Source organism: Martes martes (assembly GCF_963455335.1).
Source record: "Martes martes genome assembly, chromosome: 14".
Lineage (NCBI taxonomy): Eukaryota > Metazoa > Chordata > Mammalia > Carnivora > Mustelidae > Martes > Martes martes.
In genome coordinates, this window is record NC_137902.1 from 55232956 (window position 1) to 55248662 (window position 15707).

Consider the following 15707-nt stretch of genomic DNA (forward strand, 5'->3'; position numbering starts at 1 on the left):
TCTTCCCTAAGCACACCCCAAAACCACCTCCCAGGCATGTCTACCCTTTGGATCAGATTCCGGATGGTGACCTGCCCAAGGCCACAGAACGACTCGATGGAAGAATCCCCAGGCCCGTGGCCCTGTTCTTGTGTCTCCACGCTGAGCTGGTGCTCAGAGGAACCCCAGAACGAGTGAGGCCAAGGCGGGGGGCTGAGGGTCTGCCCACCCCCCCAGTCCATCCCCTCCCCCTACTTATTTTGCCCAGCAGAGCACATAAGAAAGTTGCTTCACAGACCTTTTCCTCTAGAACAGAGAGAACAAGAAAAACACAACATGACACTTTGGGGTCCAAAGCAAAACACCAATGACAGTGTTAATAAATACATAAAAATGTAGGTATCTGGATCTCAGAGGCACAAGAACATGTGTCCCTAATGTAGGCAGGCTGGGGCTCACAGGAATGACTCAGCATGTGTCCCAGCATCCCAGGGAGGGGCAGCAGCGGGTGGAGAGGGCACAAGGGAGGCCCCTCCAGGGCCGCTATTCTCCAGGGGTTGCAGACAGGGACCCGCTGCTCCTAGTCCTCCAGCCTGCTCAGAACAGCCCCCGGCCCCCACCCCTGGGAAGGAAGCCTGGCAAGTGCCTCTAGCACCCGTTGTGGAGTCTGGGAGACCCTCGCATGACTGGGAGTAAGGACTCTTGGGAGAATTCCTGGGAAACCAGGAGGCTTCCTGAGAGGTCTAGAGAAGTTACCTGTCTTTGACGGTAACACGGAGGGCGGCTGAGGCCCCACAGCACTGTGGGTCACGTCTCACTCCCCACTCGAGCACGGAGCAAGGCTCACATCCTGCCCAGGGCCACTGGGCCTGTTGCGGGGGGACTCTGGTCCTCAGCCGGGGGACATGACCATACCCCCTTGCCCTAGCACCACTAACCTCTGGCCCAGCTCGAGCCATGCGGGAGAAGACCCCTGACTCTAGGAGGAGCTGGTCTTTGGCAGAGAACAAGGCTTGATGGGACACGACCTGAGAACTCCCGTATCTGTGTCCCACAAAGTGACCTTCCAGGTCAGCCTCCCTTCATGCCCCAGCGTGACAGCCAAAGTTGACACTCCTGCTTCAGCGAGCAGGCTAGCACCAGCTGGCCCTGGATGAGGGGGACACACATTCCAGAGAGTCCAGAGCCCCCTTCTCTGGGCTGGGCTGAGTGAAGTTGGGAAGCACCAGAAGGAACAGGAAATGCCCTCGGCAAGGGCAGAGGTGGTCAACACTGCCTTCCAGTCGGCAGAGGTGAGCTGGACTCTGCCTCTTGGCCTTGGCAGGAGGAGCTGTGTGGAGCTCTTGCTAAGAAGAGCTGGGCCTGAGATGAACTTGCCTCCCCACCAACCCCCCAAGCCCTGCAGCCAGAGCCTCGTGACCACACGCACCCGCGCCCCTTTCCCCATGGACTGCCCTGAGAACGCTCCTCCTCACCTTCCCTGCCCCACTTCGCCTCTCTGGGCAGAGGGGCCGGACAGACCAGGCCTCCACAGTGGTCCCCACACGTGCTGGCAAAGGCAGGCAGCTGGAGGGATCCAGCATGGGGCCCAAAGTGTGGCCGTGAGGAAGAGGGGCCAGACGACCCTCAGTCTCGCCAGGAGACAGACAGGAGCCCCTGAGAAATTTGGCTGTGTCGCCCCCGGGTCTCCGGTTAGGGGCTTTCTCTGATCTTTTTTGTCCTCGCACACCCACATCATGGGGTGAAGTGCCATAACCCTAAACTAGAACAAGAAGAAGGCAAGTAATTTAAAAGGCAGCCTGTGTTTGCCCTGTCCCGCGGTGCGTGCTCTGAGCCCGCTGTCTCTGAGGCAGCACGCACTGTAAACTTGACCGGTGGGAGAGGCAAAGAGAGGCTCATGTGACCAGGGACGTGGTGGGGAGGCCGGTGCCTGGGGGCTTCGGGGCTTCCCTGAGCTGTCCTTTATCCTCGGAGACGGGCACAGGTGCCCTAGTCCAGCCCCAGGGCAGTCCCCGGGGGGCGCTGGGGGAAGTGCCCCAGGACGCCCGAGGGCTTAGATTCTGAGGAGGAGAGTGGTGCTGAGTCACCGGGGAGCTGGTGCCCAGAGGCCTCGAGAGCTGTGTGGGCCGGCCACGCTGATGGTCATCTGCTCCTGTCGGCCCCACAGTGGGCTCCACGGCAACTGAAGGGGCCTCGGGTCCTGGCAGAGGGCTCCCGGGGGTGGAGAAGGGTGGTGGTGAGGTCAGGCGCGGGTCCGGGCTGGCGTCGGGGCCCAGGGCCCTCTTGGTACAGGACTCACAGCAGAGCCGGTGATAGCCGGGGATGGAGCAGTAGCGATCGAGAACTTCCATCCGGCAGAAGATGGACCGGTCCCCCGTGCACGGCTCTGCTGCACACACAGCACAAGGACCGATGCCGGGAGGAGGCCTCCACCCCCCACTCCGCCCAGCAACGGCAGGCCCTCCAGCTCCCGCCCTCGCGGGACCCGCTCTAAAGCTCTTTCCCGGAGCGTGCCACAGTGCTGCCTGAGGGAGACACTGGCCAGAGTCAGAACCTTTATTCTATGGAAGAGGAATTAAAACCCCCTAGAGCAGCAGTTCTCCAAGGAGGGTCCCCACACACGAAGCAGCGTCACCCGGAAGCTTGTTGGAAATACTGATTCTCAGGCCCCATCCAGACGGACCAAATCAGAAATTCGGGAGGTGGGGCCCAGCTCCGGATTTTAACAAAACCTTTGGGGTGATTCCAAGGCAGGGAGAAACCTGAGAATCACAACCCTACATCACCAGTCATCAGACTTGGCTGAGAAGTGGAACCCCCAGGGCGGGGAAGGGGGCTTGACAAAGAGCCACTGCCCAGAGAGACCGGACGGTCAGTGTGGCCTGGGCACTGGGGGGTTGTGACCTGCAGCAAAGCTTGGGAACCCTGCTCTCGAAGAAGTGGGAACCCTCAGCCCCTCCCTATCAACCCAAAGGATATGATCCCCTCGGGCCAGGGCCAGGCAGTGCCCGGCGAACCCACACATGGGACAAGCAGATGAAACATCTTGGTACCCGTCAACAGGCATCTGAAGACCTCCACCAATAAATCCAGAATCAAGCAGATCGGGGATCCAACTGAGGCTCTGCTGCTTAAAAAGCATGAGCCCTTGGGCGAGGCATTTAAACTCTCCAACCCTGTTTTTTCTCCTATAAAATGGAATAATACTAGACATCTGCCAATGAATAATAACTTTATGATGACAAATACCATTTATGAAGTTCCTGGCACACAGAGCTGCCCTCTACACTAGTTTCATTAACTTTGGTTCAAATAGCATCTAAAAATGTTTTCGTGTTGCTGTGATAATTCCAGGTAGGTCTCTCCAGACCATATGAAGGCAGGAGATCTGCTTTCTACTAATTTTTGCCCCAGGGCATGGAGGGGAGGCTGCAGGGGTAGGATGGGGAAGGGGCTGGGGCTGGTTTTGGGGAACACGAGAGATTGGGGGGGAATGGAAAGCCAGTGGCCTCTAGATGGCGCCAGAATTCCAGGACCAGAATTCGGAGCCCAACCTGTACTGGGGGAGGGGGGCACTTGAGCAGCCTGGCAGGGGGCGCAGAACAGCAGTAAGGAGGGAGCTAGAAGATACTCTGAGCACATCTAGTAAGTCCCCACTCTTCTTTTCTTTTCTTTTCTTTCTTTCTTTCTTTCTTTTTTTTTTTTTTTTTTACAAATGAGACCATTGAGTTTAGAGAGGTTTAGGGATTTGCATAGGGTCACACAGTCAGCTGGTCCTCCACTAGAAATTAAGGTCTATGATTTTTCTGCTACTTGTCTTATCAGACCCTGGTCCTTGAGAAGATGAGGAACTGAACATGAAGGAAAAAAATCTAGGAAGGAAGCATAGAACACAGGGCTTGGTTCTTGGCAGGTGCCCAGTCAATATTAATCGATGGGTCGATGGATGGATGGATGGATGGATGACGGATGGATGGGTAGATGGGCCGATGCGTGGATGGATGGATAGATGGATGGATGGATAGGTGGGTGGATGGATGGATAGATGGGAGGGTGGACTAATGAGCTCCTGATCATGAGGCAGAGAGAAAGCACTACTATTATTATTTTGATGTTAGCTGACAGCTAGGCAGGAGTGCATGACTGTCTCATTTAACTCTCTCAATAGCCCTATGAAGACAGCTCAGATCTATAATTGCTTATCCAAAATCTTGAAACCAGATAGGATTTATAATTCAGAACTTCTGAAGTTTGAGAAGTATTCTTCATGTTACAGAACAATCCTGAGTGCAGAGTGCGACATCCCCTTGTAACTACGGCAATGTTTCTATAGCAAAAGAAAACTGATCTCTTGCATCAGGCCAGATTTGATGAGTTTGCACCAAATTTAGGGAAACATTTTCAGCTTTCAACATTTTGGCAGTGCAAGTAAGGGTCTGTGGACCAGTATGGGCAGGACCTGCAGCTCACAGCTGAGGAATCGAAGGTTCCAGGAGGCTAAGGTTATGTGGACTGGAAGCTGGGGCTGTCCCCCCCCCAACCCACAGCCCGTGCTCATGACATTACAACCACAGGAAGGTCTGGGGAGGAAGTGGGGTCCCGAGATACACTTACTTGATGATATTTTGTTCACGGGATGTAGGGGCCCAGACTGTGGCACCCACTCTTCTTCCGGGGTCACAGGTTTCTGGATGTCAGTGTTCACTGTAGAGTTCTGGAAAGTTCCTGGGAGCAGGGAGAAGCAGCTCTGGGGTTTGGGATTTCGAGGGGGCCAGGATGCCAGCTGGGCTGGGTTTCAGGCCTCGGCCGGAGGAGCCGGGCCTACCCCTCATCCTATCCAGCTCACCTGCACAGGCGGGCAGGCTGCAGACCTGAACGGTGTCCGGCTTGTCCCCCTCACACTGCCCAAGACTGTTGGCGTTGGTCCGACACACCACCTGTCGCTGCTGGATGCCCTCTCCACAGGTGGCAGAGCACTGGGCCGGGAAGGCAGGCCAGGTCCCAGCAGCCGGAGGCGGGGGGACAGGTGGAAAGACAAGAGGAAAGGGGCGGTGAGCTCCAGAGTCCAGCCAATGCCCAGGACAGAAAGGTGCAAAGGCGCTGAGTTTTTATTTGACCCAAGGGACATGGGAAGACGGCAGTGAAGAGCCTCACCAGGACAGAGGGCTCACGTCAGTACTCTTCCGCTCAGAGCCCCCAGACCCTTTATGTCACCTAAGCAGCTCAGGAGAGGACCTTGGACACCCCATTCCAGCCCTTCTGCTTGGTCCCACCATGTCTGGTCTGTGCTTCCAGGGCCTGAAATACTTTGGGTATCATTCTGTTCAACCCCCTTGTTGCAATCACCAGCCTGAGGGACCTGGGGCAGGTCCACTCGCTCGATGGTATCTTAGTAACAGGATGGAGGGAACTGGATTGCAACACTCTCTTGGCTGAGCGAGCTGGGTGACACCGGCGCCCCGGACCCCTCTAGCTCTGACATTCAAAGACTCTGACTCCGTGTACTGAAACTCAGCCGGCAGAGGCGGGCTTGGAAGTGTCTTCTTCCCGGAGAGGGCGAGGCACGGGAGCACGGTCTCCAAGGGTCGCTGTGCACCTCAATTCCCAGGCATCACCTCCTCTGAGAGATGGAGGCTGGTGGCAGCGGCTCCCAAAGAGCAAGGCCACCCGGCGTGACCGGGTCACATGGCTTGGTCAGCACTGCTCCCTGCCTTTCCTAGTGGGATGGGGAAGACCTTACAGACGTGTACTTCTCCTGCTGGGGCCCAAGGGAGACACAGGCACTGAGGGCCACACAGACTGTGGGATGACATATCTCATTCCCACCCCCCAGGATGAAGAATGACAGTAGCCCTTGAGGGGTCAGTCTTACCAGGGCAACGAACTTCCACTCTCCCTCCCCCCTCCCCAACCCGCCATCCCCCTGCTGTCAGTTTTCTTGAAAGCGTTTTCTGTAGACCAGCTGTCTGTTTTATATTAAAACAAATAAAGCTATATGTTAGGGAGAAGAAACTAAAGTCTGCATAAGTCGTGCAGGGATTTGGGATTATTTAAAAATACCCTTTATTATGTAATGTTTCCAGCATACGGAAAAGTATTGGAAAGTCGGTCATGACAGCCTGTTCAAATACCAACACCAGCTTTCATAAATCAGCATTCGGGCATGTTTTCAAAAACTGTGTGGCGCCTTCTTAAACTTTCGATGCACTCCATTCCATTGGAAGTGATCATTCTCCGTACTCCCGTACTTTCCTCTAACCCCTGTTCTTCTGAGGTTTACCTGTCTCGCTTAAGTACAGTTCAAGCTTATTTATTTTTCTCCGTCTGGGCTATTTTACTGTATGAACAGACCCTGATTTGGGGGTCCAATTCCCTGCAGATGGGCAGTTAGAGTATTTCCTGAAATTCCGCTATTACAATAAGCACTGTTGTCCTTATCCTTGTGACCAAATGAGGTTTTAAAAATTATGGGAAAACATAGATACCGTAACATTTACTATTTTAACCCTTTGTAAGTGTCCAGTTCAGCGGCGACAAGGGCATTCTCATTGTGGTATGACCATCTCTACCTCCACGCCCAGAACTTTCTCCTTCCTCCTAAACTGAGACCTGTCCCCTCTAAACACAAACTCCCCCACCCCCTCCCCTAGCCCTGGGCACCCACACTCCTACTCCGCATCCCTATGAATGTGGGTAAGTGAAATCACACAGCATTTGTCACTTCATGTCTGGCTGGTTTCCCTTAGCATAACATGTTCAAGGTTTGCATCAGATGAACTTTTAAGAGAAAACTCAAGGCAGAAAATTTCCCCGTGTCCACTTCGAGGGCTTAGCTAGGAGAACTAGGACTGAATACTCCTTCTTATGGTCTCTCCTTTCCTACCCTGGCCTTCCAACAGCGAACTTTCTTCAGGGCTGCTAGGTGATCTTTTACACCTGGAATCAGAGCTTGGAATGCCCACATGAAAACCCCTCAACAGTTTCTCACTGCTCTTAGGATATATTCTACTTTACAAAGCCCCCATAGCACTGACCCCTGCCTGCCTCTCCATCATCCTGTAGCCCCCATCCCTTCCATTCAGCTCCAGTCCCACTATCCTTCTGGTTTCTGGAACATGGCAAGGTTGCTCCTGCCACAGGGTCCTTCTGGGGCTCATCCATCAGGTCTCAGCTCAAATGTCACCTCCACAAGGAAGCCCTCCCAGATACATCACCCCCGTTTACTTCCACACAGCTCCAACTGCAACCTGTTAATGCTTGTGTTATTGGTTTACTTATCTCTTCCTTCTCTCTTACTGGACTAGATGCTACACGAGGCCAAGGATCACGTCTAGTCAACAATGGATTCCAGACATTCCTAGTACAGTATGCCTGACATGTAGTTGGCACTCAGTAAATATTTCTTGAGTGCAAGAAAGTGCTTCTGTTTGCTCACCTGTGACACGAGGATATTAGCCCACGCCTCCTAGTTCTGACCCAGATCTAGGTCAAAGCGGAGAGTGAATGAATAGAAAGGCTAGCCCAGAAACCTGGCCCAGCAGACGTGGGAGCTGTTGGACTTAGTTTTGAGAAAGATCAGATGGGATCAGATCAGATGAGGGAAAGAAATGCAGTCAGAGACTCTGCCTGCAGGGAGCGTCACACCTTTTAGCAATGCCTCACCCAGAGCCACTGGCCTTTTTTAGGACTCCCCAGAGAAGGTGCCTGCTGGTCCAGCCCCTCCCACCCTCTGTGAACAACTCACCTGGGACCAGGCTCCCATGCGCCACTGTGCTGGACAGGGCACACGGAAGCAGGGCCGCCGGGCCTCAGGCCGGTCCCCAGGGCAGGCCTTGGCCGGCATGGCCTTGTGGGTACCGTTGGAGAGGGGCAACAGGCACTGCACCTCTCGGGTCTGCACCCCCAGCTTCCCACAGCTCCGGCTGCAGGCACCCCACTCCTCCGTCACCCACCTGGAGACAGACAAGGCAAAAGGTGGAGGAGATGAGGGACTAGGGGGACACTTTCTCGCAGGGTCACTCCCACCCCCTTGAATCACTGCAGGCTGGAGCTGGAGAGTGGGTTTGAGTTTCAGAATGCTTGGGAGCCAAGACAACCACCCGCCTGGGTCTGCAGCTGCCAGGATGTGTGCCCTTATGGAGGTCACTTACTCTCTCCTCTGTTTCCTCATCTGAAAAATGGGTATAATGCATCTTGAAATCTGGCACCCTGCATGTTTGCAGGCAAGCTATTAACGTCTACGAACTCAGCTGCCTCATCTTCACATCAGGATTCCTTCAACACCTGGTAACTAGCAGAGTGTCTCCCGTGGGCAGGTACTGTCCTAGGTGCTGAGCTACGGCAGGACGCAAAACAGAGTGGCAGCTTGTAGAATTGAAGCCTCTCCCCTGGGCCTTCTGGAACAATTAAAAGGACTTGTATACTTAGAGCACTTGGCAGAGTGTGTGCACACAGTAGGCGCATAATAAATGCAGATACTATTATTATCACCATCAGCACCTGCGGAGTTTTGGTGCTGATCGGCTAAGCTGGTGGTCTCCAATGTCTTCTAGCCCAGAGCAGCCCCCAAGAACACGAAAAGGAGACGACGCTGCTGGCTGAGTTAGACAAAGACCAAACAGGGGTTGGGAGGGTTAGCAGGGTGGGAGGCAGCCCCCAACCCCTACTCCCCTGTTTCCTGAGACATCTTTTAGTGAATGAGGGCTCTTTCGGCCAACCCCTTCCTTTAAAAGACAAAAAACAAAAAGGGCCCAAACTTAACTTTACAGACGAGAAGCCAGGTGGGGTGACCCGCCCACAACCACAGTGGAGTGAGCACCACGTGCTCTATGGCCATGGACGTTGGTGGGAAAACGGTCTGCATATGGCATGAAAGGGATGTGCAGAGGGTTGAGGGGCAGAGTATCCCAGCCCAGGCCTGGCACAGGGAGGCCACTGTGGGTTCCGTGCCAGTCACCAGCTCCCCCTCCCCCGGCCCCGAGGCTCCCCCAGCCTGAGGGAGCAGAGCTGCTTTGAGTCAGCAAGGCCAAGTTAGACTGTTCGGACCCCCAAGGATTCCTGAGGAGGCTGGAGAAAGGCCTCAGCTCTCTGCCTGGGGGCAGAGGAGATGCTGGGGCCACCTCTGTGACAGGCTCAAGGCCAGACATTGAATCTCTGACAAGTCATAGCTCTTCGTCTCCATAAAGCCCCCTCCAAATAGCCCCAAGAATATGACCTTGTGCTCTAATGAACCTGTCTCCTCAGTCCAGGGAACCCCAGTGGGGGCTAGACCGCAGCTGTGGCTATGGCCTATGGCCTGGAGCCTACAAGCACTGAAATCCACCTCACCTCACAGACCCCTCAGATCGTTGAGGGAAAGCGATGTCCCCAAAGTGGGCCTTGGTTTCCCCAACTGCTAAAGAACGCTAGAAGGGGCAGAACAAAGGGAGCACCATCCTTCTTCCGGGAGTAGAAGTTAACCCCGAAGGCCCACAGGGGACAGGAGGGCAAGGAGGGCAGCATGGGCCTCGGGCAGGGTCTGCCGAGTGGGCTGCTCTGCCCGGGGAGCCCGAGACAAAGGGCCGTGTGCCTCCACACTCTGGGGCTAGAGGAAGCGGGCCCGGCAGCTCCCCCTTCTAGCCAAGGGAGGGTCAGCAACACCCCTGGAAATGCAGTCGCTCCTCTGGGACACTCACGCGGGCTGGGCACACGGGTGCTGGTTGCAGCGCCGGCGGATGGGCTTGGGCCTCTTTCTGTGGTCACACAGGTGCCGCTGGACCATGTGGTGGTCACGCCGGCGCCGGCAGCCATATTTGGTAAACTGGATCCCTGTGGGGAGGGCAGGCTGACTTGGGCCTGGTCCCCCCAGGCCCCTACTTCTCTGCCGGGGCCTCGGGGATGCCAAACTCTGGAAAGCCTGGAGTGCGAAACCTACCTCCCTCTGTGCCTTTGCACCCCTCCCGCCCCAGTCGCTTTCTATAGAAGCCTTGATCTGTCCATCTCCCGTGTCCCTGGGTGAGGGAGGAGGGGGCCTTGCTGGAGGGCTGCCTCTCTGCCAAGCTGGGGAGCCCTCGCAGGGCGCAGGCCCAGCCTCACCACCGCTCCAGCATCCCAGTCCCCTCCCCACGGCCCTGCCCAGACAGGCTGTCACACCTGAGACATCTTTGAGGAGTCAGTGAGGCACAAGCTAGGGACAGATCAAGTGGAGACAATGCTGGCCCCCAGACACTCCTGCTCCTCCTCTAAAAAGCCCTGGGCTGCCCTGATGAGGCCACCAGACGGCCAGACAGGCCAGTACCTCCTCCACAGGACTTGGTGCAAGGGGCCCAGCTCTTGAGGGCCCACTCGTAGGTGTCCGTCTCCTCCAGAAGCACGTTGTTGCTCCCGATGAGAGGCAGCAGGTCCTCATGGATGACGTACTTGTAGGCCAGGCTGCTACGGGGGCCCCCCTCGGCTGGGGGGAGCACCTGAGGAGAGACAGAAGAGGTGGCACAGGACTGGAGAGCAGAGAGGCAAGGCCAGCACAGGGTGGGGGGGGCCAGGGAGGAGGAGTCAAAGGGAAGGATGTGGGCTCAGCACCCAGCCTGGCCTGGGAGGCCATTCACATCAGCAGCCGCGCAGCAGACTCGGGCTACACACCTGCCTCCCACAGACCTAAGTTCTAATGAGGGTAGGAACCATGTCTGTCAGCTGGTCCTCCTCACCAAGGCAGCCACACGCTACCTGACTCCAGAAGATGGTCTATAAGGTAGACTCTTATGGGACATAGGATGGCCAATGGTTTCTCCCAACCTGTTTGGCTTGTCTTCTCACAGATGTCCTCATGTCTTCTGATGCACAAAAGTTCTCAGTTTCCACAAAGACCAATTAACCTATTTTTCTTCTATTGCTCATGCTTTGGGTATCACAACTATGATCTGAAGTCATGGGATTGAGCCCTCTGTTTTCTCTAAGAGTTCTAGCTTTTTAGCTCTTGTATTTGGGTATTTGATCTATTTGGAGCGCCTTTGTGTATATGGTGTGAGGTAGGGATTCAACTGCATTCTTTTACATGTGGACAATCCAGTTGTCCCAGCACCATTGTAGTTGAAGAGATTTATTCTTTGCCCACTGAATGGTCTTGGTACCCTCGCTGAAAAGCACTGGCCATAGGTGTATGGGGAGTCAGCAAATTAGGGTAAAGAGAAAATACACTTAGATTGAATTAATATGCCGGCCCCAACAGGCTTCAGACCCTTCCCTCTTGGACCTTCTGACTAGTGAGGGCAACACCAGGAACAAAACCTGTTCCCGGTATCCCTGCCACCAGCCAGTGTCAAGGGCCTGCAGACAAAGCCCCTCCTGGTCTGATGTCCTGCATTAACAGTCCCTGCTCTATAAGCCCTGGTCTATGGTCTAGGAAGAGGGAGTGTGGGCAGAGGTGGCCCCAGCAAGGACAGTGACCTCATCCCCCTCACAGGAAGCTGGCAGCATGAGACAGCACCCCCAGGTCACTGGTTGGCAAGGCCATAATGCCAGCAGACACCAGAGGATGCCAGGACAACATGGGGAACCGATCTAGGGGCCTCCTGCTCATTCCTAGGCCCTATTTCTGACACTGCATTAAGGAGAGTCCCTCTGACAGGAAGACAACCACTTCTTTCTCCTTCATCATTTGCCAGCCTGCTTGCCTTAAAGCACAGAGGGCACCTTGGCCTTGGCCTTGCCCCGGCTGCTGAAAACACTGCAACAGGAGGACTCCACCAGGTCGGTGCTGGCTCAACAGTGAAGACACTGAGCTGGGGGAGCCAGGGCTGGGGCACCAAGGGAGTGGACAGGGACTACCATGCAGGGTGGGGGCTCACCAGGACAGCAATGGCTTCAGGCAGGGGCCCAGTGGTCTTGAGGCTCTCCTTGGCGTCCTCCACCACGTACTCCCACTCCAGGCCCATTGCAGTAAAGGTCCGGCTCATTGCTTCCTTGCCCTTGGGGTTGAGGATGAAGCTGCCTGTGACCTGGTTCTTCACCGCTGGCCATGGGGAGAGGGTCACACAGATTTCTATTCCCCTTCACAGGAGCACTAGCCAGACCTCCTCTGGGGCACCAAGACTTTCCTAGTGAACCCCTTGGTGCTCCCTGTGACCCGTTACTCCTTTCCACCGGAGGCTCAGCAGTCAGATGAGTCACCACTGACGGCAGACAGCTTCCCTGCCTCTGGACCCTGGTGCACCCCACCCTGTCCTCCCTTCCCTTCCTCCTGCCTGACTAATCTGCACTCATATGTAAGGCTCAGCATAATTCTCCCCTCCTCCAGGAAGCCTTCTTTGATTTCTCCGTCCTCAAGAATTTGTCCCTCCCACCCCCTAAGACTTCTATAGGAGAACCCTAAGGCTAAAAATACAGGCTCTGGAGTCAGATCTGGGGAAGTTACTTAGCGTCCCTGTGTTGCCTCAGTTTCACCATCCATAAAATGGGAATCCTAACTATACCTTGCTCATAGGGCTGCTGCCCCACGAGGATAACTGCAGCACCCCACCCCCACCTATGCTCCATGGGGCTCCGGCAACAGTTAAAAGAGTTCATATATGTAAAGAACTAGGCAGCATGCGTGGTATGCTGCTGGCACTCAATAAATGGTAAGCGCTATTATTATCATCAGTACAGGGCCTGATACTTGGCACTGTTGTCCTTACAGATGTCCCGTCCCCCCCACAGTCTGTCACCTTCATCTTGGTGTTCTTGGGGCCTGGCCTAGAGGGAGAGTTTTAAAAACATCTGTATATTTCTACCGCCTAAGGTCCCGTCAGTGAGTAACTTGCAGTTTGGTCCTGAAAGTGCCTGGCAGGGGGGCGAGAGGTGTCACAGCCCCCCCCAGGGAAAGACCCTGGTGTCACAGCCTTGGCCACCCTGGAAGCAGCAGGTCAGGGTAGAGCTGCAGCCAGGGACCCAAGCCTCTCAGGTAGGTAGGACAGCAAAGTCTCCAGAGCCTGGGCGTGTCCCCGCTTGGTGAGGATGAAAACCATTCTGCGTAATTATGCAACCCAAAAGCCAACGATCACAGCATTAACCACGCACCGGTCGCTCTGCTACCTGCCCCTGTGGACTCCTCACACATGTCCCAAGGCTGGTGCTACCACAAGCCCACATGGAGAGTCAGAGTTCCCCGAGGGGCAAGGGCTTGTCCCAGATGCACAGAGGGCTGGTGGCCCAGCTCTCCAGGGCACCAGCCTCCCTAGCAAGCAGGAGGAGGAAAGATACCCCTCATTTCTCATTGCCCGATCTCTCTTAGCCCCCAGAAATCGCCAGACCTGGGGCGGGAGCCCGGCAGCTCCTCGGGCCAGGCCCAGCCCCAAATCTTCCCACCACCTTGTCTGCTCCAACACCTCTTGGCAGTTGCCACTCCCCTCCCCAGGCTGTACACCCCTCATTCCAGGGGCGGTGGGCTGGGCTCCTTGGGGATGTTACAACCCACACTTGCCTGTGAGTCCTGGCCTGACCACTGACCCACACTGTACCCAGAGCGACCACGGGTGTCCCTCGTTTGACTGACCTTCACTTCATTGTGCTTTTCAGATACTGCATTTTCTACAAACTGAACATCTGTGGCAACCGGGCCTCAAGCAAGTCTATCGGTGACATTTTTTCCAACAGCAGTTGCTCACTTCACATCTGTGTCCCATTTTGGTAATTCTTGCAGTATTTCAGACATTTTCAGTATGATACTTGTTCTGGTGATCTGTGGTCAATGGTATCCTGGTGTTCCTACTGGAATTGTTTTGGGGCACCAAGCACTGAGGCCACATAGCGCAGGGAAATTCACAGATCAATGTCATGCATGTCCTGACTGCTCCATGGACGGGCCCATCCCCTGTCTCTGTCCCTGTCCTCGAGCCTGCTTATGCCCTGAGACAATATTAAATCAGGTCAACAAATAACCCTTCAATGACCACTAAGTGTTCCAGTGAAGGGAGCAGTCACTGTCTCTCACTTTACATCAAAAGCTGGAAATGGGGGCGCCTGGGTGGCTCAGTGGGTTAAAGCTTCTGCCTTTGGCTCGGGTCATGATCTCAGGGTCCTGGGATCGAGCCCCGCATCAGGCTCTCTGCTCAGCAGGGAGCCTGCTTCCCCCTTTCTCTCTGCCTGCCTCTCTGCCTACTTGTGATCTCTGTCTGTCAAATAAATAAGATTTTTTAAAAATCTTTAAAAAAAAAAAAAAGCTGGAAATGGTGAAGCTTGGTGCAGAACGCATGTCCAAAGCCGAGACAGGCCAAAAGATAGGCATGTTGTACTAAACATTCAGCCCAGTTGTGAAGGCAAAGGAAAGGTTCTTGAAGGAATGTGCTCCTCCAGTGAACACACGAATGACAGCCTTATTGCCAATATGGGGAAAGTGGTCTGAATGCAAGATCAAACCAGCCACAACATCCCCTTAAGCCAGAGTCTATCCCAGAGCAAGGCCCTAACGCTCTTCAATTCTGTGAAGGCTGAGAGAGGGGAAGAAGCTGTAGAAGAAAGGCTGGAAGCTAAGAGAGGTTGGTTCTTGAGGTTTAAGAAGCCGGACCCCATAACAAAGAAGCGGAAGGTAAGGCAGCGAGTGCTGATGGAGAAGCTGCAGAGAGTTACCCAGAAGACCCAGCTGAGATCATTCATGAAGGTGGCTAAGCCCAACAACAGATTTTTCAATGTAGATACGACAGTCTCCTCCTGAAAGATGCCATCGAGGCCTTGCATGGCTAGAGAGGAGCCTCCATGATCATCACGAGGCTGATGGGCGGTGCCAGAGGAAAAGCCCCAGGTCGAGGCGAGCACAGGGGAGACAGTAACTGCCGGCTTCTCCTCCCCTCATTTCCTTTCAAAGAGTCCACGTTCCCAGATTCTCGGAGAGTCTAACGAGTTTGGGCAGGACCTTGGCCTTTGTTGCCAACATTGCCACCCGTCCTGGACTTCTCCAGAGAGCGCGTGCCCCGACAGGCAGGCACGCATGCACACACTCACTCACTCATGCATACACACCCTGCACGTTTTCACTGGGGGCACGCCGTGGACCTCACCCATGTGTAATCACACGATGTGTGTGGCAACGTCGGGTCTCAGTTCCACTCCCCTCCCTGCCCAGCTCCTGTGGAGCTCTAGACCTCTCAGGGGAACTCACCCAGTAAACACACAGGCAAGCCTGCCCAAGCGGCCCAAGGACAAAAACCCCTGTCCTGGGTTCTAGAAGCTTCTGTCTGGACCCCTACAGGAGTCTTTGTGCAGCCTCCCTCATAGAGCACTCCTCACCTCTAGAGGATGGAGGAGTAGACTTCTGCAGGCAGGGGTGAGGGCTGGGGCAGCAGTGGGGGGTGGGTGGTGGCCTGGCAGAAGGGGCAGGCCAAGGAGGCCCAAGGGGCTGCTGGTATTATGGACTCATCTGAGGGGTGGGATAGGAGGAGTGTCTGCAAGGTCCACCTTCTTCTTGGAGTAAATGACCCTTCCCTCCTTGCCTCCTTCCCCTCTCCTGGCCCCTGTTCCCGCAAAATACCCCAGAGCTGGACAGGCAGGCAGGCAGGGAGTTGGCCAAGCCAAGCCAAGGCCTCCAGACTCTCACTCCTGGTGCAGAGCAGCGTGGTAGGCAAGGGCATTGGGCTGGCAGACAGCCCAGACTGGCTCACTGCGTGGGTGAGTCGGGGAACACAGAGGACCCACGAGCCACTGTGGGCCTCGGTTTCCCCTTGTGCTTCTTGCCTATTTGCACTGTGCCCTCTCAGGTGCCTTCCAGAGCAGCCTGGCTC

The 15707-nt window shown here is 55.1% G+C and overlaps 1 protein-coding gene across 2 annotated transcripts in view; it reads right to left on the reverse strand.

The window, feature by feature from the left end:
• Positions 1 to 329: 329 nt before the first annotated feature.
• ADAMTS14 (ADAM metallopeptidase with thrombospondin type 1 motif 14) overlaps positions 330 to 15707 on the reverse strand; it is a gene marked incomplete at its 5' end in the record, with an annotated part of 72813 nt that continues 57435 nt past the window's right edge. For both annotated transcript variants that reach the window (XM_080822468.1, XM_080822467.1), the window contains 7 exons: positions 330 to 2368; positions 4594 to 4704; positions 4826 to 4955; positions 7724 to 7931; positions 9654 to 9786; positions 10256 to 10424; positions 11802 to 11965. In XM_080822468.1, coding sequence (XP_080678594.1) covers positions 1875 to 2368; positions 4594 to 4704; positions 4826 to 4955; positions 7724 to 7931; positions 9654 to 9786; positions 10256 to 10424; positions 11802 to 11965 — 1409 coding nt within the window. In that variant the 3' untranslated portion in view covers positions 330 to 1874. The remainder of the gene's footprint in view (positions 2369 to 4593; positions 4705 to 4825; positions 4956 to 7723; positions 7932 to 9653; positions 9787 to 10255; positions 10425 to 11801; positions 11966 to 15707) is intronic.